This window comes from Ambystoma mexicanum, chromosome 9, assembly GCF_040938575.1.
Source record: "Ambystoma mexicanum isolate Mex_15411 chromosome 9, UKY_AmexF1_1, whole genome shotgun sequence".
NCBI lineage: Eukaryota > Metazoa > Chordata > Amphibia > Caudata > Ambystomatidae > Ambystoma > Ambystoma mexicanum.
In genome coordinates this window covers 34,816,833-34,844,065 of record NC_090931.1, presented here as the reverse complement: position 1 = coordinate 34,844,065, position 27,233 = coordinate 34,816,833, and the positions used below count along the sequence as shown (strand labels likewise).

General features: G+C 49.4%; 1 protein-coding gene across 1 annotated transcript in view; it reads right to left on the bottom strand.

Moving 5' to 3' along the window:
• Positions 1 to 27,233, bottom strand: part of NCAPD3 (non-SMC condensin II complex subunit D3) — a 579,984-nt gene that overhangs the window by 404,775 nt on the left and 147,976 nt on the right. The window contains exons 7-8 of the mRNA XM_069614114.1: positions 25,798 to 25,885; positions 18,985 to 19,118 (exon numbers count right to left, since the gene is read on the bottom strand). Coding sequence (XP_069470215.1) covers positions 18,985 to 19,118; positions 25,798 to 25,885 — 222 coding nt within the window. The remainder of the gene's footprint in view (positions 1 to 18,984; positions 19,119 to 25,797; positions 25,886 to 27,233) is intronic.

Below are 27,233 nucleotides of genomic sequence, written 5' to 3'. Positions count from 1 at the left end.
CGCCAAACCATCAAAACGCTTGAAGTCCCCATCAGGAGGGATGGTAGGATACGACGCCTGCTTTGCTGGGGCTGTAGCCGCCTGCACCACCAAACGCTCCGGAGTAGGGTTCTTGGTCAAGTAGCAGGGGTCGCTACTGGCTGGGCGGTATTTTTGTGGCAAACACTTGCCCACTACCGGGAGACTCTCCAGAGCAATCCAAGCCGCCGCCACCCTCCTCTGTAGAGCCATATGGAACAGCAGTACCGGGTCAGTTGGTGGACCTTGGTCGAGGATATCCGTAAGGTCATCCTGAAGAAAATCGCAGACCACCACAAGTACTCGTTGACCCTAGACATAAGGCGCCGGTCCGAGGAGTCGGCATGATTGCCAGGCTCAGACCTACAAAACTCCACCTCCGGAGAGGTGTCCAGACCACTGGCGTTGTGCAGTGCAGGCACTGACGCAGGTCCTCAATTTGGCTATGGCCCGAGAGAATCTCATCTGGCACCGTTTCAGGAACCATGCCATCATCAGAGCCCTCATCCACCTCTGAAATGTACTCAAGATGGCGGTAAGAGGGCACAGAATGGGGAACAAAGCCATGCTTGACCTTGGCCAGAGTCTTTCTAGGGGTATTCCCGTGCTACGGGGTACCTCCGACACCACAGCCCCGAAAGGCGTCGAGGGCGTCGAGTGAAACGGCGCCAACGACAGCATCGACAGCTTTCGACACAGGCCTCGAGGGCAGAGCCCCGAGCGCGTCCTTCGACAGCCTGGACACCGATGGCGTTGACTTCTTCGGAGGCGGAGCCTCAAAAGAGTCCGTCGACAACCTCGGCGCCACAGGGTTCGACGTCTTCCTCGAAGACATCACAGGTGCACACGTCTCGAGCGCGCCCAGGACCGGGACCTGGAACGGGCATGATGAGAACGATTCCCCTTGTCCGAGCGGGACCTTTCCGCGAATCGTGCCGACCACACGAGCCCGAAGGCGTATGAGCGGTGTGTCTCAACCGATCAGGACCAACCCCACTCGGAGGCGCGGACGGACCAGTGCCCTGCAATTCGAGAATCACTAGCATTTTCTTACCGAAGGAATCCCATTCCTCCGGTGTTGCATGCTTGGTGGGATAAGCGACCCGCCGACGGGCAGAGTCCTCGGATGAGGAAGGCGACCGATGACAGCGCTTCCGGGAGTGCCTCGAAGAGGCAGAGGAGTGGCGGGACCTACTCCGGGACCAAGACCCACTGGACTTCCGACGACGATGCAGAGCGTTGCGCCTCAAAAGCCCTGCAGACCTCGACTTCTGTGGCTTGGACACCTTACCTACCGACAGTTTCTTCTTGCGCTCCCGCAAGGCTTTGGACGTAAGCGACTGGCAGTTGACACAATCATCCGTGTTATGGGCCTCCCCGAGGCACCAGAGGCAGGCGTCGTACGAGTCTGTCACCTACATCTTGGACCCACAGTCCCCGCACTTCTTAAAGCCCAGATGCAGGGTGGAAGACAAGGTAGACATCACGAAGGATAACTTCACAAACTAACAGGTTCGAAGAACCGATAAAGAACAGAAACTCCAAAGAGTCGAGGCGTGCTGAGATCTCCGAAGCGAACACGTTTGCGGAAAAAACAGAACTGAGGCTACGGGTGTCGTGCGTCCTACTTCTAACATCCAGTGACGTCGGCCGTCGGAGGTCATCGAGGGCGGCGTATCGACGTCATCGACGCAGGAGCCGAAAGATTTTCCGAAGCAGCACAGCTGTGGCGATTACTGTCATACATATGGAATACGTCGGAGGAACTAATCCCCTCGAAACAATGTTATCTGGCCCCCGACCGGGGAGGCATGGGAGGGAACCTCAAATCTTCGGGTCATTTCGAACCTGAGGCTGGGGAGCCTCTGGGTGTAGAATTCCGGCCTCTTCCTTTGCCACGTCGCTGACCCCTCTGGGGATACGGGGTGGTGTATCCACTATTTCCCTGTGTACAATTTCAATTGTTTCCGGATTATTATTGTTGTTGAGGGAAGCGTTGGCCACGAAAAAGCCGTTTGGACCCATATCCTCTTCTTGTAGAGGGTCTTTGTGTAATCTGGGCCAGTGTTTTTAAGGTGTCATGCTCCTTTTTTGCAGTCTCGAGGACCTCATCGACCGCCTTCCCAAACAGATTGGATTCTTCCACTGGTTTATCAGTGATGCTTGTGTCACTGGCTTGAATCCAGAGTTCCGTAGCCACGCATGTCTCTTCAGGAGTGTGCCCTGAGCCAGGGATCGACCAGCCGTTTCTGCAGAATCCAAAGTGTTCTTAAGAATGCTTTGGTTCACCCGTCTGTCCTCAGTGACAGTGGTGAGGAGACTAGTACATAGGGGTTCTGGAACCTCCTGTATGCCTTCCTGTAGTAAAGCCCACTGGGCATCGGTATAGCTGGCCAACAAGGTATGTTGTTGGCAATGCGCGTTGAGAACCCTGCCGCGACCGTGATCCTTTTGCCCAAGGGCGTAAAGTGACTTACTTTCCTTATCAGGGGGTGCCTCGCCTGTTGAGAAAGGGACCCCTGCCCTCTTTCGTGTCGTAGTCACCACCAGGGAGTCTGGGGTGGAATGACCTCTGATATACAGAGTGTCTGATGGGGAAGGGCGAAAGAGTTTTTCTTTCGTGGGTTGACCTTGTGAGAGCAGGTGTTGATAAGGAGGGTGCCAGATGTTTCTTGATTGAATTGAGGAGAGGAATAGCCTGGCTGGCCGGCGGTTTCTCCTTAAGGATGTCCTCCACAAAGTCAGCTTCGGGACCGCTTCATCTGTAGCAATTTTAAAGTGATTAGCTGCTTTACGCAACATTACGTTAAAAGTCAACTGGTCATCCACTGGCGACGGTTGTTGCCTAGCGAGAGTGGACTGGTGAGAGGCCAGAGACAGGGCATCAGGGTCTTGATGATCCGTTGACTGCCATGGTTGAGGGTCACCCACATCTAGGTTTTTTTCCTCTATGGGATCATGCATGTCCTCAGGATTGATGAATTCCTCATCCTGAGTGTCAGCAGGAATGTCCTCCTCAGTTAGGCCGCAATTGTATATATCCTCTTCTAAGGAGGGGTCTTGGAAATTTAGCTTTCGGGTCCATAGGGCTCTCATCCCTTGGCCTCCTTGGTGTAGGTTATTCTGAACGGGAAACAAGCTTGTCCATCCTTTCAATACAGTTCTCAAACTTTTCTTTAGTCCAAACCGAGGACCTAGAATGGCCTAGAGGTGGAAAAAGGTCTTGATCGTGTTCATCCATCGAAAAGCATCGAGATGTTTGTCTCATCGTCGAAAATAGCCCTTCTTCGCCTCCCTGCCACTCTAAAACTTGAGGAGAACCATCTCCGGTTCCGGAAGCACCTCAAAACCTTCCTCTTTGCTTCTGCCTTCTCCTCCCCATCTCCTCTGTTGATTCTACTCTCCATCGGCACCATGCACCTGGCCACCCTCTGTCCTCTGGGAGCAGGTACCTTCTCATCTTGCCACCCTCACGCACTGTCTCCGGGCCACCCCCTGCACTGGGTTCTGTATCTGTACCCATCCAGCCCTCCCCTTTTCTTCCTGCACTTTCAGACCTGCACGGCCTGCTGCCATAAACCCAGCCCTTGCCACTTACTGGCTGCACTCCCATTGTTTGTTGCCTTTTTATTTATCATTTTATTATTATTTTTGTTTTTTCATTCTCGCTCCGCACTCTCCTTTGGTTCCCCCTTCCATGGACTTCTCCCCCTTCTCCCTCTACCCTGCACTTGCACGTTCTCAATGTCCCTGGGCCTAGTAAGATTGTTGTTTTTGTTCTCCCCTGTTCCCTTTCCCTTGCTTTGTCGCGCTCTGAAACACTTGTGTATGAGCGCGATAGAAATAAAATATCAATCAATCAACCCACCAGAGTTCCAGTTACGGAGTACTGGAGGAGGATGGCTGCAGTGTTTGCCTCCGGTTCCTGAATGTACTATGTTTGCAGTTTGGGGAGACCACAGAAAACAACCTGCCCTGGGATCTAGGAAAGCCTGGAGCACATACAAACTGCAGGAAGACTCGCAAGACAGAGACAACTACTCACACTACTGGTTGTGGCAGCCACAGGCCTGGAATTGCAGGCTAATAGGTGAGCATAGGAGTCTGCATGGTCACTGGCTAATGTACGGCTGGGGGTCTCTGATCAGAATGAGCAGTAGTCCAGGTGCAGATAAATCCCAGACACCAAGAGCCAATTAAAGAGCTCACTCTGGAAACCCTATACTGAGAAGGTCACTGCAGCAGAGAAGGCGCACGAAAGGAACCCTGGAAGCAGATGTGGCTCAGGTAGAGAGACAGATCATCCTGTCATCAGGAAGGTCTCTCGACAAGTAACAATGGCTGGTGGCAATACAATGTGTCCCATGGTGGAGGGGAAAAAGGAGGAGTAACAGCAGTGAGAAAGGGACTGCCACCTCAAAATTCCAACAGGAACCATACATGTGGATTGCCTACTGACATTGTCCTACTGCTTTCTATGGGGAACATTTTACTCACCTGAAACTCTGCAAAGTAACTGTGGTGGCACTCTCTGCATTCAGTTTGAGTCCAGGAAGTTTTAGGCCAACTTGAATTTTAGTTATAACCTGTTATTTTTTCTTTTTTTCTTTGAATGTATTTGGAAAGTCATAGCTTCCATTTCTCTAAATGTGAATGCATATTTACACCATAACGTCTGATGACACTTTTTCCCTGATGTGTAATGTCTTGGTTTTCATATATAAAACGTAGCTTGCCTTTTTTGTGGCCTGGATATGTGTTCCCACTCCTAGAACCATTGCCTCTTTGTGCATTTGTATTTTCCAAAACCTATGCCTTAGAGGTCTAGAAATACTGCGACCTTTAGTGTTGGTATTGGGATTCTGAAATGACTTGACATTAGCTGTAGTGATTTGCCTTATATGACAATTTACTGTTTTCATAATCCACTAGGCATTTGCACTGTTAGGTCTACCTGAATTACTTATTCAACTGATGGACATATATAGGTAACCTAATAAATGCATATATTTTTCAGTATACAGCATGCTGTAATTTCTTTGGATAAGTGTGTGGGCAAATTATACTTTTGTCTCGCCCTTCTTCCCCCTTCCTAGAGTTAAGCCTGAATGCTCAGCCCTCCAACTTTTCAAGAGGTGTTTGGCTTCGCTCTTAGTGTTCTGCCCCACTTTGAGGTTGGTGGTGGTTGTCATGACTAGTCTTCAAAAACAATGTGGTGGCTTCTGAATCCCACAGACCCACCAAAGTGTAACGTTCTCAACTAACTATAAAAACCAGATGAGTCCGTGACACCCCTGGGGGGAAAGGGGAATTTGGATAAAATAATAAACCCAGACACTGGAACTGGAAATCCCTTCTGGAGGAAAGTATCTGCATTGATGAGAAATCAACAAATTAAGCCAAAAATAAATATGCATTTATATTTACATTTTGATTTCTGGTTATACAACTGACTAGAGACAAGAATTACCTGAAAATCCTCTGCTAATGCCTAGAGGACAATTCGAAGAACTCCTCTTGAGGTACCGACAGAGGTGAGATGTCTCTGTGCTTCTCTTTCGGTTTATGGGTGGGTTACGGTACCCCCCCTCACGCCTTAGGACATCCTTGGACCTCGGCGGATCCTTGGGCCTCAGTGCATCCCTGGGTTGCCGCTGCTGAGAATCGGCAGCAACAATCCTAGCTAAGCTGTCAGCGATGTCCTCCGTGGTCGGGAGGCGCATAGCTTCAGCCTGCGATTGCGAGGGGGTCCTCTTTGCCAGTGCCGGGGCCTTGTCCTCAGCACCTGCCTTTTTCGGCGGTGCAGAGGGCCTGATCTTCTGCGACCAACTTTTTCATCGAAACCCTATCGTCGCCAGGCACCTTCATGCAAGGCGTCTAGACGGAACCTGGTATATTAGGGGTAGAGCCCTTTGTTTACGATTATCCGGTCGCTAGGCGCATTTGCGGCTGTGGGGAGGGCTGCCGATCCAGATGGTCGGCGGGTGCCACCAGAGCTTCCGGTGTACCCGCTGGCGCTGAAGTCTTCTTCGACCTGGCCGAAGAATGACTTGGGGGTGTGTGCATGTTCGTCTTTGTCGCCGGGGGGGTGACATCCCCATAGCAGTGCCTAAGCCGTGCCTAGCGGGGCCGGGGACAGACGAAGCAGAACGCGAGCGTTCAGTCTATAGGTCAACAACCTCTGGTTCGGAGGTATGATCGTCACTGTCTCCGTCGTCACATTCGGTGGCTGCGGCAGAAATTTCACCCTTCGACATACCGTAGGCTGCCCACCGCTTGACTATGCTCCTTTAAGGTCTTCGGGCGGAGGAGTTTACAAGCCGTGCATCATCCTTCCTTGTGAAGGAGGGGCAAGCACCGGTTACACCGTCTGTGCCTCTTTCTAAGGGAATTTGCTCCTACAATTAGGGCAAAACCTAAATGGAGTCCTCTCCATAGCGGAGGATGGGTAGAGTGACGAAGACCGAAAGGAAAAGAGGAAGGAAAAAGGGAAAGGCATTCTCAATTTGTATAGAAATGTCCACCCCAACCCCACTCTCCTTACTATATAGGCCGGCGGAAGGCCCGGTCACGTGGTCGGCAGCGCCGACTGGATCACCGTCCGTCGAGTTTTTGAAGGTCTTCGGCGGAAGTCTAACAGCCGACGAAATAAGGGACGGATGGGGTGATATGGATATTTTATATAATTATTCGACCTAAGGTCGATAGGACAATAAGCAGGTTTTAACAAGCTCTGCATCAAGGCGACCAGTATGCTGGGTGGAAAAAAACAATCTGAAGGACTTCGCAGCGTGATGGATCCTGGGTACACTAGACGTCACGTAGGGATAGTGTTACAGGCACGCCCATGTCGACGTCCCCGTTATGCTCACCTGGTATCCACAGGGGCGCCACACAATACTGTATGGAGGTCTAAGTGCTATCCCGGACCCCTTTCTGCTTGGTCATGTGCCAGATGTTGGGTAGCGTCTTAGGTTTTTGTGCGTTGAACTCTCCGTCCTGCGTCTCTGTGCAGGGGCGCGTGGTTGGTGCGGGCGTTCCGTGGACCTAGTTGCTTCACTCGTCCATGTGCCCTTATGTCGTGTCCAGATCGGCTGTGACTGACTGCTTGCTGTCTTCCAATTGAGTTATAATGTCTTTTCCATCTTTATTCTGTCTCTTTCCTTCCCTCCATTTTCTCTTTCGTCTCAGCGTATTGCTCCACTACGCTGTTCCCTAACAATGTCTCCTTTTGTTTTCACAGGGATGGTTGCGATCTGAGTTGCCACGCCGATTAGCGAAGACCATAGTGAGTTATTGATGCAGAGCGCTGTGCAATGGTGTTAATTGCTAACCTGTGCTCTCTTCTCTTCTTTGTACAGGTTGTGGCGATGTTCCAGAGTGATGAGCGAACGAAGCGCTGCTTGCCCAGTTAAGTGCTTTGTTAATGCTGACCTTGTTCCTTCTCCCTTGCAGGTTGTGGTGAAACCCGGAGATGGGCGAGTTAAGAGAAGCACAGGGTGCTGCCAGGACTCGCTGCTTGCCCAGGTAAGAATTGTAATCAATGCTGTCCTTGTTTCTTTACCTTTGCAGATTGCGGCGAACTGCGGAGATGGGCGAGGTAAGCGAAGCGCAGGATGGATTCAAGGCTGGTTACTTCACAGGTAAGTGTTCTTGCTTGCTAATGCTGTGCTTGTTCTTCCAGGTTATTAATGGAATCCGGATCTAGGGCTTCAGGATCAGGCCGCCGGAGAAGCAGATGAGCAGGAGCTGGACACAGTGAGAGTTACGCTGCAGGAGTGCAGAATAACTCGAAGCGTGTTCTGCTGTTTGGGTGTGGTTTAAATAGCCCAGGCCAAGTAGTTCCAGGCCCAGCCACACCCAAAACACTAGACCGCATGGCTTGGTTCTAAAAAATTGAGCTGTGTAATAGGCCTCCATGTTGGATTAAGGTCCTAAACTGGTATTGCTTTATTCCTGATAATGAGCCTGGCGCCAAAGGCGCCAGGACTAACTCCATGTATGTTTCTGATAAGAGTTTTAAGGCCCCTGGCGCCAGTGTGAAGGACTTTAGCCCCATTGCTGCCAGGGGGCTGTTATACCCGAGGGGGTCAGGGGCATGGATGATGACAGTCACCTTTCGATTCTCGAAAGACAAGATGCAATACTCTGCGGTTACTACTGGATGTGGGACCATATGCACAGCATGTGATTCTAAGCAGATTAACAAACATCAGAAGTGCAGATATACAAGAAACATCAGGATTACCAGGATGCTGGAAGAGACCCCAGCTGTCGGCATGCAAACGACTTGCCACCAGTAGAGGATGGGAAGAAGGAATGTATCATGCACTGCACACTTGTTGATGAAGAAATCAGTAGACTTACTGCAAATAGTAAACGACATTTGTCTAAAGTCATGGTCCAAGTATTCAAAGCTACTAACATGGGTTAACAATGAAGCAGGACCAGTGTCCATAGTACCTCTACAGAACGCAACAATATGTTTCAGGAACAAAGGCCTGGTCCTAGTTGCAGAAAAGGATGCAAGCAGGTGCTTTAAGCACCAGGAATGAATGGTGGCACTACTGTGCTAATGGATCGCTATTGGGCCTGTGGATGCAGAGCTTATATGCAGCTGCCTAAAAATTGGGGAGTAATATGTTCCATGGTGGTCATACATGTTCTTGCATTGGCGATTCCCCAAAGTGACCTCCATATTGAAGAGTTCCCAAGAATGGATACACACCAGAGAAAGAAGAGGTCGCTCAACCTCTGTGGAATGAAGCGGGAGAACTACTTCTCAGCAAAATCAATAGCCTATGACTATATTCCAGCAGAGCATAAATTATTCAGCAAGACAGCAGTGATATTTACAGCCATGTTCACGTCAGGAATCCAGACTGCAGTAAATGCCAAATGGTTACAGATCACTAGGTTGGAGCTGCTACAAACGATCAACACAACAATAAAATGATTTAATGCAATCAAAGAACCGAGGGCCATCGAGCTCATGACCCTCCAGAACAGGTATGTCCTGGACTTATTTTCAGCAATGAAGGAGACGTGTGTGGCAGGATCAGGCCTTCTTGCTGTACATTTACACCTGCCCATGATGGAGAAAAAGGAACCCTAACAGGGGCAATAACTATGCTGACAACCATGCATACAAAGATGGAGGAGGAAATTGATGAGAAAGAGGAAGATGACTGGTTCTCATCTCTGTTTACATTGATTCCAACTTGGCTGGCGAATGCCTTCAAGCTACTTGGAGCAACACTAGTGTTGGTATTGCTAGAATTCGGTCTTATAAAAGATCATCATAGAACAATGTAAGAAGACAGCAAAAAAGGATATTGGGACGAAGATAACCTTGATGTGCAGGGTGATCACACACCACAGACAGACGACACTACCCATGAGACCATAAAGAAGAGTTTGCTTTCACACCCAGGGATGAAGTTCTACTACCCAAAACAAAAAATATCACTAAAACTACACTGGATGTTGGGTATTCTATCAACCGACTAGAGAATGCCGTCACATGACTTGAAGTATGGATGAGCATATAAAGAATGCAGGTGACCTGAGGGAGGTGACAAAAGTGTGGATCCCAAAAAAATCAAGGTGTGGAGAAAAGAGGAAGATTGAAGAGGAGGTGGTCGAGGACTCCACCAGAGGGGGGAATGTAGAGGAGCAAACAAGTATATAACTGATAGACTCCACCCCCACACCTCTGTCATATTGGAACAATAGACAAGCCTTATGTGCGACACCATGTATTGTCCAAATACTGCATTGAGTGTATGAGAGACGCTATGCAGTGAGACAACTATCAAATTTGCCCCCGCACCGGTAGGAGGATGTCAGCATACACCACTGGACATAGAAGAGCTGCAAGTACAAACAGACAGCTGCAGAGTGAAGTCATGGGGGAAAGAAACGAGGACACACTGAAACGATATGCAAATACTCAAAAGAATAAAGATGTAACTGAAGTAACAAGAGAAACATGCAATGAAATATGAAGAAATCATGAGCACCAAAGAAATAAGTGAGAAGAAACTAACTGAATGTACATGCGCAGAAATGCAAGGTAGCTGAGAGACACAGAAGTTTGCTGCAGAAGAAAAGCGGCCATGAGAAAAAGATGGACGTCAGACTTGTGTTGAAATCAACCAAGCTACCTCAGAGACGGACCAGGGCTGTAGACGAGACACTGGAAAAATAGCTTTGCGTGAGGAACAAATAGGAGTCTATTGGCAAGAATGCCACATCAAGCAACAATTGCAAGGCATTAAGGGAGTCAAAGAGGATAAGCCATGGACGCAAGACATATTTACATACTTCTCTTAGATTAAGCAAAGAAGAAAACCTCTGCAAGTGCCAAGTATTGGACAATCGATGATGTAAAAAGTATATGCAAGGTGGAGTGATCAAGTCTCCAGAGGCCAAAATGAGCAATAGTATCCAGCACAACTACATCAAATATCAGTAAATAAAATGTCAAAATGGACAAAAATGTGGTCCCCTAACCCATGATTCAGAATTTGAAAACCAGGGCTATTCATGAAGCTCTAGATGAAGATAATGGTGTACACTTAGACTCCCTGAAAAGTCCCAGGGCAGAAAACAGATTGCAAAGGCCAACTATAAAGAAGCAGCCTTGGCTTGGGGGCATAACCGATGAGAGATGGACTAATAATGGGGAAGTGGGTAGTAGTCTTCACATGCTCATGAATACTCCCAGTCGTCAGGCCGGCCTGAAAACTCTGTAAAAAAAATCCGTTTCACTTACAAACTGTATTTCTCCTCTAAACCAATCACTGCACTCTGGGTCATACTGCCCTCAGCCAATGACTGCCCTCTCCCTAAGCCCCTCCTCTGGCAGCCATCTTCAGATTAGGTAGCATATAAAGTGGGAGTATGACCAAGAAGAGCCGCAGAGGGGCAGTAGGGAGGGTTTGCATGTGAATCCATGTCAGACCCATGCTGGAGAACAATTACAGATCAGTAACTTGTTCCTTCTCCAGCATGGGGTCTGGCATGGATTCACATGCTCATGAATAAAGAATACATAGCAGTACAACACTACACAACCACGGGGGATGGCTCTTCCCTCCGGAACAGGCTCACCTTCAAGCAAACAGGTTGCGTAGCACTGCTTGCCCGACCCTGCACTCTCTGGAATCCCTGTCGACGCAGTAGAATCTCGTGAAGGTGAGTATAGACCTCCACATAGCAGCCCTGCAGAGGTTCAGCAGGGGCACATGAGTCCGGAACGCTGTTGTCACAGCGATCGCTCTGGTGGAATGGGCTCTCTGATGGCAGGCAGCTGTCGGTTCACCAACTGATGACAGTGCATGATGCAGCCGTAGAGCCACCATGAGATGGAAGCCTTGGACAAGGCCTTCCCATGGTTCACAGGACCAAAGTTCACAAACAGTTGTGACGTCTTCCGAAAATACTTTGTGTGTGCCACGTAGAACTTCGGAGCACGAGCAACGTCCAGCGAGTGCAAAGTCCTTTCAGCCAGCGACGAAGGTTTCGGAAAGAATACAGGCAACACCAAAGGGTCATTGAGGTGGGATTCTGACAACCTTTGGCATAAAAGATGGGTGCGTCTGTAGCACCACCCTCGATTCGTGAAAAGACTGAAAAGGGCCTGGATCTCACCTACCCTCCTGCAGAGGTGATGGCCACGAGGAAAGCCATTATCAATGAGAGGCACTTGAGAGGGGCCTGATGCATCGGCTCGAAGGGCCCCGATCACCCCATCAGCACCATGTTGAGTTCCCACGCAAGGACAGGAGCCTTCACCAGCGGGAACAATCGAAACAGTCCTTTGGAGGAACCCCTTGATAAGATGGTGGGACCAAAGAGAAGATCGTCGTAGAGACCTGGTGTAGCAGGAGATAGCTGCCAGATGCACCTTGATAGAGGCATGTGCCAGTCCTGCCTTGGCCAAGGACAACAAGTACGGAAGAATCTGTGGGGCTGTGATCCTCAGAGGGTTGATCTTCTACGCCCGGCACCACGTAGCGAAACACATCCACTTGCGCCCATAGCAACTCAAACCATGGGGTTGCAGGAGCCAAGCCCTCAGGTTCAGCGATGCTGGGTCATGATGCAGGAGTGCGCCTCCTCCTCTGGTGAGCAGATCCGCGACCACTAGCAGCTTGACTGGAGGCGACGTTGACAGGCTGATAAGGTCCGGGTACCAAATCTGCCTCAGCCATGCCAGGGCGATGAGGATCATTCTGCATCAGCGCCGTTGAGTGGATTGATGACTCTTGCAGGAGAGGCAACAGATGGAACGTCTATAGGAACAGACCTTCCAACGGAAAGGAGAATGCATCCCCCAAGCTTCACGGTTGGTGGAACCTGCTGGCGAGTTTCTGGCATTTGAAGTTCATCACTGTTGCAAACAGCTCGATCTGGGGTTTGCCCCATTTGATGAAGAGGCGGTTCACCTTGTCCTGTCGAACTTCCCACTTGTGGCAGGAGCGCAGTTCATTGCCGAGGGGGGTCGGTGATGGTATCCTTGACTCCCGCCAGGTGAAAACGGATGAGTAACATCTCTTGGCTGACGGCCCAGTGCCACAAGTCCTGCGTCTCCCTGGAGAGTGCTGGGGATCGGTAGCCCCACCTGCAATGCTCACCTTGTATCCACAGGGACGCCACCCGACTGGTCTGGGATGCTTCTGGGACCGCTGCACCTTCTCCGAGGCTCGCGCTGCTGAGGGCCAGTTCTTGGTTTTCGTTAAGGTGCACTCTCCATCCTGCCGTGTTGAACAGGGGCGCGTAGTCACTGGGCACCGATCCGCCGAGTTACTTCACTGGCGTGGCCCTGGAGTCCAGACCAGCTGCGACTCCACACTGGAGGCAAGTCCCTCGTATGGTGATTTTAGAATGAGTGTCCGTAATGGAGGTTGCCCAAATAACCTTCGCCTTCTTTCTTGCAGATGCGGAAGGGATGATGGAGAATTCGAGCTGATGTGGGAGGCTAAACTCGAGGAGATAAGTAAGCGCAAGGCGCGGCGCTAGGAGCGTCCTTTGAAGTGGACTAACCTGTGCTGCTGTTCTTTGCTGGTCGCCAGCGACTCCTGGAAGATTGTGGTTGAATGGAGCAGACGCCGGATGGAAAGAGTCTGTACTGCGGTAGACTTCCAGGAAAGTTTGGTAAATAAGTGAAGCCTTGAGGTGATGGAGTGGATGAATAGTCACTTACTAATTGTCTTCTTCTTGTCTCTTTTCCTTAGGATGTTGCTGGATGAAGATAACGAATTCCAGGGAAGACTCCGGATTAACCGAGGAGCTGAATGCTGAGCAGGTAAGAATAAATAACATGGTTCTTCTTCTTCTCTTGCCCGTGCAGGCCGAAGATGCTGAGCTGGACCCGGTGAACGTCACGCTGCAAGAGCAGAATAACACGAAGCGCGTGCCTCCAGTCGGGCGTGGTTTAAATAGCCAGCAGGTATCCCAGGTGTCTTCGCGGCGGGCCACGCCCTGGATGCTAGACTGCTTGCTGCAGTTCCACATTAACCCTTGTGGGGGCAGCCATGTTGGTCCATTGTCCAATGGAGACTACACCTGCCAAATGAGCCTTGTACCAGCGGCGCCAGGATTGGCTCCAGGGCACCCGAGAGGGGCATGATTGGGCCCTTAGGGCTCTGTTAAAATGCCAAGACGAGGGCCAAAGGCCCCCAGTGTCCTGGCCAGGGGATAGGGTTGTGACACCACCCCATGCTTCCTGATGCAGATCATCGTGGTGGTATTGTCCGTGAAGATCCTCACCACTTTGCCCTTGAGGGACGGAGGGAACGACTTGAGGGCCCAAAACACTGCCCGCAGCTCCAGGATATTGATGTGAAGACCCCTCGCCTCCGGCAGCCTCAGGCCTCTGGCAGGGAGATGTCCAGTGTGGGATCGCAGCCCCCCCCCCACAAGAGTCATCCGCGGTGACCGCCTCATGGTACGGGGGCTCTGAAATCCTTTGCCCCTGGCGATGTTGGAGCGTACGCCCCACCACCCTATCGATCGACAGAACTCCTAGTTAAGAGCAATCTTGTCTGTGAAGCTTCTGGACACTTTGATCCAGCGAGCCGTGAAAGGTTTGCATCCGCAACCTGCAGAGCCAGATCAGATAGATGCACAATGTCATCATGCCAAGCAGCAACTTGATGGACCGCACTGCAGCGGTCTTCAGTGCCAACAGCCGTTGCACCTTCCTCTCTTCCGAAGGAGCCGCCAGGCTGGAGACCGTGTTGAGCTTGGTCCCCAGGAACAGCGCGTTCTGCGATGTTATCAAGCAGGACTTTGGATAGTTGACGGAGAACCCCAGATCCATCAGCAGCCAGACGGTCGCCTCTGTGTGGTCCACGGCAGTCAAGGTATAGGTACACGTGTATTCCTTGGAGACGTAGATGGGCCACCACTGATGCCAGGCACTCCGTAAACATCCTGGGCGCTGACTTCAGTCCGAAGGGGAGGGCCTTGAAATGGTAGGGTCTTCCATGTACCATGAAGCGCAGGAACTTCCAATGCTTTTCGGGAAAATGGACGTGGAAGTATACGTCCTCCAGATCCAGCAACGTCAAGAAATCTCCTTCCTCCAGTTGGCCGAGCACGTGCTGAAACGTGCCCATCCTGAATTTTTGGGACATGAGGTATTTGTTGAGACGCTGCAGGTCTAAGATGGGCCTCCAGCCCCCTGTCGTCTTCTTTACCAAGAAGTATCTGGAATAGACTCCGGAGCCCCGGGGTAACTTTGGAACCAGCTCTATCGCCCCTTTTCTTATCATGGCCCGTACTTCGTGCTGGAGCTGAGGAATGTGCTGCTCCTGCTGGGCCATCTGGGGCAGATCGGTCGCCTTTTCCTGGACCTTTGTCTTCTCTGGCTTTTCCTGCAGCTTCGCCAGGTTATCTATTTCCTCTTCGAGGAGGAGCTGGAGGGATGGCTGGAAATGGGGGCAAATGGTGAAACTGAACGCGCCCTGCCTGTCGCGGGACCCGCTTGCGCGGCGACCCTGATGGAAACGGGCTTGCAGTACTTGGCCTGGTCTTGGGCTCCTATGGATGGAGCGCCCTCAAAGGACTTAAAACCCCTTCCCACGGGCCGCCCAGTCCTGGGTGGGGCATGCCCCTGCTTGCCACACGGGCTAGAGGCCTTGGTGCTGAGCCACGCCACCAGTTTACTGCAACGATCCTTCATGGTTTGCTTGGAGAACCTGAGGCAGATTTCACAATCTGCTTCCCTGTGATCCCGATGGAAACAGTATAGACGCGGAAGGTGTTTGTCCTATAAAAACACGTTCTGCAGTTGAACCAGAGCATAAAAAGTGAGCTTCACGGCTTTCTTCTCTTCCGACATGGTCCGGAGTGCGGAGTAGGCAGACTGGCCTTTTGGAATCTTCGATGAAACTGACGATTCTTACCCTTGAGGGGCGCTGAATTCACTGAGAAACAGACCCCCACTTGTCGCTTGTCGGTTGATGGGGAGAAAGAGCACACTGGGTCGGTTTGACTTTTTATCACGGAACAAAACACAAGGACTCCCAACACTTGAACGTGCAGTGAAAATCTGAAGATGGCTGCCAGAGGAGGGGCTTAGCGAGAGGGCAGTCATTGGTTTAGAGGTGAAATACAGTTTGAAAGTGAAACTGTTTATTTTACCTAGGATTCCCAGCCTTGAGCATGTGAATCCATGCCAGACCCCATGCTGTACAATTGGTATTATATTTATTTAGAGGCAATTCAGGCAGTGCCTACCAGATAAGGCAGCCAATTGCATCACTAACACCTAAACAAAGTATAGGTACACATGCTTCCCCTAACCAATCCCTCCCTTCAATGGGTTTTTAAATTTGCCACCTAGGGTGACATCATAGCATATGTACAGTGAGGTATAAAACCTGTGCGTAATCAAAATTGAAGTCTGAGCACGTGGACTACGACTTGTTATTTGTTAGATTGCCGTACTTTATTGAGCTGATTATAAAAGTAGTACTTTACTATATTCTTTGAGTCTGTCCAGTTATTTGGATCTTAGATCATTATTGATAATGCCATTGAGGACAGGAGAAACTTCAAGGTGCTATTGCAAACATGTTTTGGGCACCATTTGTAAGCAGCCAGTAAAGCAAATGTGCTGATACTGTTGAAGCTCTTTGCCCGATGTTCCTGTTAAAAGCACTATTTTGTATCTCAATTGAATACACAAAAACAAACAGACTGTGGGATGCAGCCACAAGGACATCTAGTTCTTCCACCACTCAACCAGCATGGCTGAGGGATCATGTCCAGAAAATCCTCGATAAGGTGGCTCACTTACAAAACGAGGAGTTCCTCACCAATCATATAATCGTGGGAGAGAAACAACCTGGTTTTAAGCATGCACACAGTACTGAGCCTACATGAAGACTAATATCTTCAATTCCTCTGAGAAGGGCAATGCGGCACTGCTTGTGCTGTTGGACCTATCCGCAGCGTTCGTTTGGTGGGCCATGCTATACTAGCGGATAGATTGCAGAATACTGCCTCTTTCACCATCTGCAACGGAGTGGTTAAGATAATTTCCCTCGGATCGGAAGTCTAAGGTTTTCTTTAAAGATGCCATGGCTGAGGAGTTTTTAGTGACAACATAGGACATATACACTATGAACAGTACTCTGACCTTGTCAAGTGGAGATGGAACCCGTCAAAGCTGGGAGGAGGTAGGCCTACCAGGGAGAAATCCAAAGCCAGTCCTACCCCGGAGGTTGACAGTGACAGGTGAGTGCCCCAATTCATGCCCCCCACATTGTCCCAGCAGGATTCTGTGCAGCCCACCTTTTCCTCAAGCCTTGCCTCACATACTTGACACTGTCTCTATATTCTTCAGAGACAGCTCATCCAGTGCAGGAGGCAAGCAGAAACACCAAATAAACCAGATCCAGTGACTCACATTCCTAGCGGGAAAACTGGAACCAGTCATTCACCTGGAGAGAGACCCAGAGAAATACACAACCTGGAAGATTCCCTGGGTTAATGCTGAGAAGTAAAGGAGTCGGTGGAAGCCACACATCTATGCGGCGAAGGGCAATGAGATATGAACCCACTAGACCACCAGAGACTAAATGGGGAGAAAAGTCCACCCTGCACCAGTAAAACTAGCTTGGTGCGCTTGAAACAAAGCCCCATAACACACTTACATTAACGGGTCTGCATGGCTGTTCCGCTGCAACCTTGTGCATGGAAAGTGGGCAGGGCTTAGCCCACTACTTATGACAATTCACTTCACTACATACATGCCAAGTGGGGAAGAAAGGGTCAAAGCCACCAGGGAAAGAAGACCAATCCCCAGGAAGGGGTTTGGGGATACAAGATTAACAGGAAGCGTGGGTTATTCCAAGGAGGTCAGAGGTGGAGGACAACCAAGAGACCAGCAGGAGGGAGGAAGTGGCAGTGAACTATGAAGGTGATTTTTTTGGAGTGCCTGCATTGGCTAGGGAGTGGAAGTGGTGCTGCATGTGAGTGGCAATGTTTCTGTGGTGAGTGTTCAGGAAGGTTAGTCTAAGGAATATTGTGAAGCTGATTGTACTGACTGAAAGGAGGGAGTTTGAGGAAGAGTAGTGGTTTTGGAAGTAGGGGTGGCTTTGGAGAGAGGCGTACCCAACACAGGTGGAGGGAAGACCTAGGCAGAATGAGATCAAAGGGTCAGGAGATTGAAGGGAGTATTGGGGCGGAAGAGTAGGTAAGGCAGAGAGCGAGTGGAGTGGTTAGGCGAAGTCTAAATCAAACAGGGTATTTGTACTTCACAATTCAAAATCCCAGTCCAGTACAGCAATAACCACTGGACAGAGTAGGACAGCTGGGAAGTCCCTGAGGGAGCCGCAAGTGGGAACAGCAGTTCTGCCTTTGGATCTTCATCACCAGGACAATACAGAGTTTAGACACCAACGGTCAGCCTTTGATAGCTACTAACCTGGGGGCCAGGGACACCTGGGTTATGATGGAGTGTCAATAGAAGACAAAAGAGGGACAACTATGACCTACAAAGAGGTCAATAAAAACCCTTGAGACTTGGAGCGATTCTTGTGCCATCTGTGACTGTACAGACGTTTTTGTTTATGAATTTTTTTAGCAGTCTTAAAAATTGCTGCATTTAGCCAATTCTCAGCTTATCTAATCAGGGATCTGATAAGCATTCTGTGATGCTGGATTGTTCCATAATGTTCTCTCTTCTACTTTGTTACTAATACTGCAGTTATTTCAATGATTAGGGTCACCTGATCAAAGTGAGCTTATCCCAGTAACAAGATCCAGGTTCTCAATTATCTCTGTACCAAGGTTACATGTACTATTCACTGGCTCCCAAAGGCCATCTTGCCCACCATTTTGGCTAATCTCAGAGATCCTACATTTTTCAGATTGGATAATTTAACCACTTGGAACATGGTTTCATACTGACATTTCAAAATGAAAGTCAACACCCACCTGCCTACCACAACATTCCAGATGGTTGCAAGCGCTAGCATGTGCCTCTAGCTGCTAGAAGACTAGAGCAAGCTACTACATAATATCCAAACATTTTCGGCCAGAGTTTTTCTTAAACACCCACCACACAAGTCCATTTGGTGACCAATGGGTGGTAATCCATAGTATGTCCCAAAATTTGGCATCACACAGACCGGAGCCTGTTTATTTCACAAGTCCGCTGCCATGCCACAGTGGCACTGTTCCCCAACTAAGAAAAGTGCCTGCAATGCTGAGGAGTACGTGTCAGTGGGATGTTTGAACAGTGATTAGATTTACTCTGTTAATGTGCTGCTTAAAATGCATTTCCTCATAGCTTTTATATGCACCCCATTCATTATATTAAGGCTCACGATACCATTTGAGTTTCAATAATTGAAGGGAAAAAAAAAATGGGTGGGAGATCTATTAGGATCCGTTCGCTCAGCTACAAACACATGGTGTAGGTGGATTTTCCACCCAAAGCTTTACCTGACAAATCGTATAGCCTGCTCCCTGCAGTTGGCCACTTGTGCCGAGATGACGAGAAGAACAGGGTTAGCTCCTTCCCCACTGTGCAGCATCAGAATCACACTGAGGATCCGCTGGAAAAGTCGCCGTAGGGTCTAGGAGAAAGGAACACAAACGTTTTTCAAAAGAAAGGGCCACAACCGTGGGCCCATTTAGAATAGCAGCCGTTTAGACAGATGCATGGTCACATAATCCAAAGGAACACATAAGAACTGGGCGAGGACTTCAAGCAATTAGAGGTTTTTTAAAAGCTCTATCCAGGAGCGAAAGGGATTTCAGAGCTATTTATGACAAACCATTAAAGAGAAACTTATTTTTTATTTTTTGTCCTTTCTCTGTCATCTTCCGCAACAGCATGAAATTGATGGGAAATTATCTAGGACCCCATTGTCAGATCGAAATCAAGCACGATTAGCAGAGAAGGTAATTAACCTACTGATAAATATATATATTTATAGCTACAGCCAATGTGTCAGTGTTCCAAAGTCCTTCATTTATAAATTCATGTGCACAGTTCTACCAATCGCCACAAGACTGTCTAATCCTGACTCCATGACACTGAAGGGAGCCTTGATCAACGCCAGATAAATCATCGCCCACCCCTTAGATATCGAAGACCTAATTATATCCAATAACCTTGGCATAACTGCAATAAGTCTGTCAGGTATCCTGAATAAAGGCCCTGACCAGTAATAATGTAAAACGCTTTTAACCATAAATGCCAATAAACAAATTTTAAAATAAATAACCTTGACTTACTAGCCATATCCGAAACTTGGCTACATGGTGCTTCTGGTCCGTCACTATCCTTGGCGATACCGCCCATGTATCCCAAAGACCGACTGGACTCCAGAGGAGGAGGGGTAGCACTCATAACGAGATAGTTACTCCTGCTCGCCACCCTATTCCTCAGGTGAACTTCTGTCCACTAAACGTAGCTTTTCGCAAGCCACAACTGTTAAAATTCATGAGAGGTCTCGAGAGGATAGCTCAGCGGCAACATGTTCGCCTTGGAAGCAAAACGGCACGGAGCAACGCAGGTTCGATTCCCGGGCCCGCGCTTAGAAACCTCTGGGTATTAAGCGCGTTATAAATAACCAATCATATCATACATCATGTAATTTACCGAGCTTCTGGCCATAGACTCATTCAAAGAGGATATCTTGCACCTTCCTGCCCCCTTGAAACCTACCACGAAATCCTATTAGGCGAGTACAATTTAGGTTTCAACAACGAGACCGACACAAACTACTTGTCACTAGCTAGCTCCCTAGAAGCACTTGGATTCACGAAACATATCCTAAACCCCACACACTCCAAGAGACGAATTCTGGATTGGCTGGTTGAACTCAACTGCAACATTTCTTTCACCTCCAATCTGCCCCGTTATTGGACCAATCACAACTTTATCCGATTTGCTTTTCCTGTGCCCTCCTGCCTCTCAATGGTGGCAGATCATCTGCCCTGTCAAGCTACAAGGAGTACCTGCAACATCACAAAATCAAGGATGCTCTCTCTGCCGGACAAGCTCCTAGTCCGTCAACTACCTACTACTGACCCTGCCACCCTGGTCAACTTGTACATCTTAAATCTAACCCAGGAAATTGACACAATAGCCCCCCTCACCCTGCGAAAAGCTAAAGCTGCAGCACACCGTAATACTTGGTTCTCTGCGGACCTCAACGCTACCAGACTCCCGCAACAGAGGCAGAAACAAAATGGAAGAACGACCCATCAAAACACATGTAGCAAGAGAGTACAAAAAAGCAATCCTAAAAATAAAAAAGTGCCACTTTGAACACCAGAATTTCAAAGGCCAAGTCCAGCACCAGAGAGCTCTTCTCTATTCTGCGCAAGATAGAATCGCCCACACCACCACCTATCAAAGGCTCTCAGGACAGCGTTGGGTGCACCAATATACAAAATGCTCCAACTCACAAAATTGACCCTCTCCAAATTAAAATACTCCAAAAAAGAAACTCCCTGAGCAATGCCCGCCGAAGCCTTTGGCATCAGAACTACCAACCTCCACTTGCAATCCGTCCTTCAAGTTCAAACCGGTCACTGAGGCGGATGTCACTCAGAGCATCAATGGCCTTGAACCCTCCCGCTGTTAAGGGAATATCTGCCCAGCGGCTCAAAGAAAGGGTGGAATCCACTCGCTCAGTCCCTTGTCACTCTCATCAATGCCTCCTTCACATCAGGAATAGTGCCCACCAGCCCTGAAGATCCATGGATATTACCTCTAGTAAAAATAAAAAACACGCTCGAGCCATACACCTCCACAAACTATTGCCCCATCCCTGCTCAAATTTGCAAATACAGACTCATCTTGAGTCTCACAACTTTCTTGGCCTACACCAATCAGGCTTCTGACCAGGCTATGGCACAGAATCAGTGTTGTTGGATCTAAAGAACCAACTGGACAAGATCAAGGATGCCAGTAACTCAACTCTTCTCCACCTCCCTCCTCCGCCTCCTCCTGCTTCACCTATCCGCAGCATTTGATCTCGTATACCACCAGATCTTGTGCCAACACCTTGCCTCAGCAGCGCATTTCTCACCAGAAGCGATTTCTTGGATTGCCTCCTTCCTATCAGACAGATCCATGAGAGTGTTCTCCTCTACTGCTGCTGCCCTTCCGGACCCTGTTAACTGTGGCATTCTGCAAGGGTCCTGTGTCTCCCCTTCACATACAACATTTTCACCAAGCCATTATTAGACTTACTAGATGGCATGGCATGGGAATCTCCTACACCAGTTACCCAGACGACACTCCGGTCCCTCTCACTAGCAACTAAAACAGACAAATTACAATCAGTCTTCGATACTGTCCAAAGGTGGATGGCAACACACCTTTTCTGCCTCAATGACAAAAAGATGGAGATCCTCCTGGTTGGCTTTCAAACTTCCTTTAACAAACTTGACCAAGCTTACAGGTGGTTCACTATAGATGGCATCTCATCCCGGTCTCCAGCAATGTCAAGACCCTGGGTGTATACTTGGATGCCACACTCTTTATCAAGAAAGGTCATTGAGATCGCCGCCTCTGCGGCCTATTCCATTAAATTAAGGCTTGCAGGCCTTTCCTAACCTCTTACTCTGGCCACCTTCTATCGGCCACCGGGCCAATCCACCCTCTTCCTCTCAGAATGGGCTGATCTGGCCTCTTCCCTCCTCTCCTCTTCCCAACTCCTGCTGCTGGGGGATCTTAACATCCATCTTGACACCCTTGACTCTTCAAGACCTTTCCGTAATTAAGGTTACTCCCTTTCTCCTTCCATTCTACCTTCCGGTCCAATGCACACCGCTGGCCATACCTTGGATGCCTTTCATCTCCACAGACATCCCGCTCTCTACTCCTCACCACCCCACTCTCCTGGACCGATCATGCTCTCCTCTTTTCTCACCTAAAGCCCTCGTCTCCTTTAGCACTGACACACTCTGCACCACCTCCTACCTTCAAGGTCATCCGACCCATGAAAAGTGTGTCAGTGCGGCCTTTGCACCCACCTATTCTCCTTCCTCTACTCCTGTGGCGGACACCTACCCTGACACAGCCCTCTCTAATTTTCACTGTTTCATCTCCAAAACTCTTGACATCCTTGCCCCTGTCATGAGGGTCTGACTGAAGCCTGACAAAAAGTGCAACTATTGGTAGGACTTCGATCTGGCTGCCCTTAAACACAAGTGCAGAGCAGCAGAACGGTAATGGGGATCTTCAGGTGCACCCTCTAACAAACTGGCCTGCTGCCTTCTTCAAAGGCAATATAGACTCTTAATCCGCTCCAAGAAAAGAGTCTATATTCAAGCTTGCACCTCAGCAGCATCTAACAACACAGCCAAACTTTTTCAAGTCTGCAAGGAACTGGCCAACCCCATTCCAGCCGCATCCTCTACTACACCCACCCAGGTCCTTTGCTTGGCCCTGGCTACTCACTTCATCACCAAAACACAAGACATCCTGTTGTCCCTCTGTTCCGCAACATCTCTTGCCCCCCCCCCCTCCTCTCGGCCGGCCCAAACCACCCTCCTCTTCTCTCCTTCCTCTCCCCCGTCACTCCAGATGAGGTGTCTAGACAAGTCCGGTCAATGAAATCCTCTTCCAAACAGGTGGATCTCCACCCATCCATAACCATGAAGGATAATATTGACATGCTCACTCCAGCCTTGGCGGATTTCTGTAACCTCTCCTTCGCCACTGGAATTTTCCCCACCCCTCTCAAACACACTTGTACACCCTCTGCTCAAAAAACCCTCCGCCGACCTATCTATTCCAGCACACTATCACCCGATCTCCAACACTGGCTTTAGAGCATCCAGGGGCGCGTAAACTACTCTTCTGAACACCCGTGTAGACCTGCTCTCAAATCTCGACTCTAACCCTCCTTCTGCCCTCATTCTCCCCAACCTCTCTTCTGCTTTCGATACAGTAAACCACAACATCCTGATCTCCCGTCTACGGGATAGCCTGGGCATCACGGACAAGGCCCTGGCGTGGCTCGCCTCCTATTTCTCTGACCGTCCTTCCCAGGTGGAACTAAAGTCCTTTCTCTCCTCTATCACTCCTTTCTTGTGGTGTCCCCCAGGGATCTAACCTATCCCCCTGGTTCTACAATACCTACACATGGCCGTCTTGGCCCACAGGATTTCTTCCTTTACCTCCAACTTCCAGTGTTATGCAGATGACACAGAGCCCTCTTTCAAGCTCCCCTCAGCCTCCTCCTCGCTCATCCTTGACGGTCTGTCTGCAATTCAGTCTGGGTGTGCTGCCAACGACCTCTGCCTGAATGCCAGTAAGAGAGATTGTCCTCATTGGGACCCCTGCTCCCGCTTTTCAACTTTCACTCTAGCTGGCCTCGCGCCCACACCTACTAACGAGGCAAAAAATCTGGGAGTCATCTTCAACTCCACTCTTTCCTCCTCTCACATCTCAGACATCTCCAAAACATCCCACTACCTGCTGCACCTCCTCAGAGGCACTCTACCTTTTCTCACTTTCCCTCAGAGGCTCACCATCTCACGAGCCCTGGTTCTCTCTAGGCTGGACTATTGCAATGGCCTCTTCCTCAATCTCCCCAATTCTACTCTCTGAGCTCTAAAACTGATCCACAACAGAACCGCAAGTCTTATCCGTGGCCTCAAGGCCAGGGACCACATCTCTCCGGTGCTGAAATCCCTCCACTGGCTCCCTGTGGCTGCTAGGATCAGGTTCAGGCCCTCAGCATAATCCATGTTTTCTGGGGCCAGGCCCACACTATCTACAACACACTCTTCCTAAATACTCCCCCTCTAGAGCCCTCGGCTCACCCACAGAGAGTTGGAGGACAAGTGGTTTCTCCAAACAGAGATTTGGGGTAGATCTTTATCCTCTGCAGGTGCCTTCCTCTAAAACAGCCTTCCAGCCTCTCAGTCTTGAGCACCTTAAGCTCTGGAAACTCCAAGACCTCCCTCTTCCTCTCCACCTCTTCCCCTCCCCCCCTCATCTTCCCCTTCCCCTCTTCAGCCTTCTTCCTCCTTCTCCTCCCTAACTCAGCACAGTTCTGCTGACGGGTTGCCTGGTTCACCTCCAGAGCCTTACATGTCCCAGGCTCCCCACGCCAGTCCCTTGCACTTGCCTCCGGGCGGCTGCACTACATTCATCATTCCTGCACTCTCACTCCAAGAGTGCGCAACCTCTCTGTACTTAAGCCAGGGCCCCACTGACTGGGGCGCACTTATCCCCTCCACTCTCCCCCCCCTTCCTCGCATCCCGTCCGTGTGCATGCATGAACTGAAGGTACTAGGACAAGTAAGCTTGTCTGTCCTGTTCCCCCAAGCCCCTTTTTTGTCTCCCCTACCAGCATTTTAGCGACTAACACTTCATGTACTTGCACTAAAAGAAAAGCTGTCAGGCCTAGTGCGCTAGTTTTTATATCCGATCATTTGGAAACTTCAAGGCCTAAAAATGATTACTGTATTCCCTTGCTCCCTTCCCGCCTTGAAGCGCTTAGAAGCATTCCATTTGTGTAGAAGCGCTATATAAATAAACAATTACAATTGAAAGCGGACTTACCATCTGGCCTTACAAGACTGGACTACTGCAACGTATTATTTGCAGGGACCTCTGCCAGCAACGTCAAACTTCAAACCATTAAAAAAACTCCCTCAGGGTGGCACTGAACAAACCAGAGCACATCTCAGCAGCTAGAAGTGCGAAATTGACTACCCACACGTGAATGCATTGTTTTCAAGACCCTAACCATTACTCACAAGCGTCTTTCAAATTCAGCACAGAGAGATAGCTCTCTCAAAATGTTTCCAAAACTCAAATGTCCAGGCTTACCCTGCTCCACCTACTCTCATCAACTCACCATTCCAAGATTCAGGAGAATGCAGTCGGAGGTACACAGCTTCCCGGTCATCGCTGCCAAGAACTGGAACTCCCTACCCTTATCTTTGAGATCTGAGCAATCTTACTGGTCCTTCCGAAAACACCTCAAGACATTACTTTTCTCCGCTTAACTTCTGATCGACTGTTTTTTTCTCTTTGCCTTTAAGCTTGTCTACTATCAACACTGTAACCAGCGCCTTGATGTCCCTGGGTTTAGTGCGCTAAACAAATGAATAAATAAAGCTCTTAAAGCAAAACTCATAGGTAGGAGGAGAATAATAAATATAAAGCTCTTAAAGCAAAACTCATTGTAAGTAGGAGAATAATGTACTATGTTTCAGTTAGGAAAGCCCACCTCTGAAACAAAAGTGGGTAATTTGGTAAAGATGAGGGGCGCTTACCTGGTCCACTTCCCCATGTACAGGGGAGCAGAGCAGCCACAGCCCACGATAGGCCAGCTCTGGTATGTACTTCATTCGGTCCATGTCACTAAAAAAATAAATTTAAAAAATGAATTAAAAAAAAACAAAAACAAAAAGGAGTTCCAGTCCGCGGCACTAGTATTGTACTAGGCAAACAAAAAGCATCACACTCAAACGAGGAAAACCAAGGGAATATGGAATCACTACTGTAGGCAGTGTGACGAATTGTGGGATTTCATCACTTCTCCCCAGGGGGAACCTTTCCATGTGATGCTAAATAGGTGAGCCTGCTACTTGATACCCTCCCCTAAGGCTAGAGGCAAACAGGACCTCACTGGAAGAGACCCCCCCCCCCCCCCAAACCCTCCATGGGGACAAGGATTCCTGTTCCGATGAGGAACTCCCCGCACAACTCATGCAACAAGCCAACATAATAAATCCTGTTGGGAGAAGATGGGAATAAACATACATTTGCTACTGTGATGTACCCTTTGAGTAAAAGTACCTGTCTGGTGCTATGACAAAGAAAACCAATGGAATAATAATGAGCACCAGTCTAAAACAGAAGGACTGTGACATTACGCAGGGGAAGCCCCACCGCAACTTCTGAAGCATTGAAGAAGGAGACTCCGGGGAGAGAGAATCCCAGGAAGTTGAAAGCTGCGGTGACAGCGGAACGAGCAAAGCTGAGAAGGCGACAGCTTCTTATGAGCAAAGAAGGCTTCCGCTTAATAGTGCCTGAGCTGCACCAAAGAGAAGGCCCTGCGAAGAAGAGCAAGCGAGCCCAGGCCACTGAGAAGAGATGTCCTGATAGGACAAGCTGAGAGTATTGGGTAATGTCCCCCAGGCGGAGAAGCCAATCCCAAAGTGACACCACAGAGGATGTTAAAGGAGAGTAAGAATATCGAAAATACCGCCCTGACCCTGAGAGAAGAGTCTATGAGACAGACTACCAACCCAGTGACGCAGTCCCAAGACCACAGAGGTAATGGGAAGAGCGGGAGACCCGGGGAGAGAAAGTGACCAAGAGAGCGAGACTCCTTACTGGGTCCATCATACTCTTCCCAGTGAGAGACAAACTAATGTGACTGAGCCAGCATTGTGCCCTGTCAAGTTGAGGAGGTGGGGTCTACTCACACCAGCCCAACACAGGTGCCCGAGTGCAGGCACGTTCCCTCCCTATCCCTCCTTAACTGCAGGGTTTGTTGGCATCCAGGCAGGTGAAGCAGCAGTGCAGCTGCGAGGAAGCCAGCGGAGCAGCAGTCTACAAAAGAAACGAAGAACGCCAGCTGTCTAACGCAGGAAGATGTGGAAATGGATTTCAGAAAATAAAGTGGTGCCTGAGCACGCATAGCACCGGCCGTCAAAAAAGCAAGGCTTCATCTGACAGTGTCAGGTGGAGCAGATACCGGACA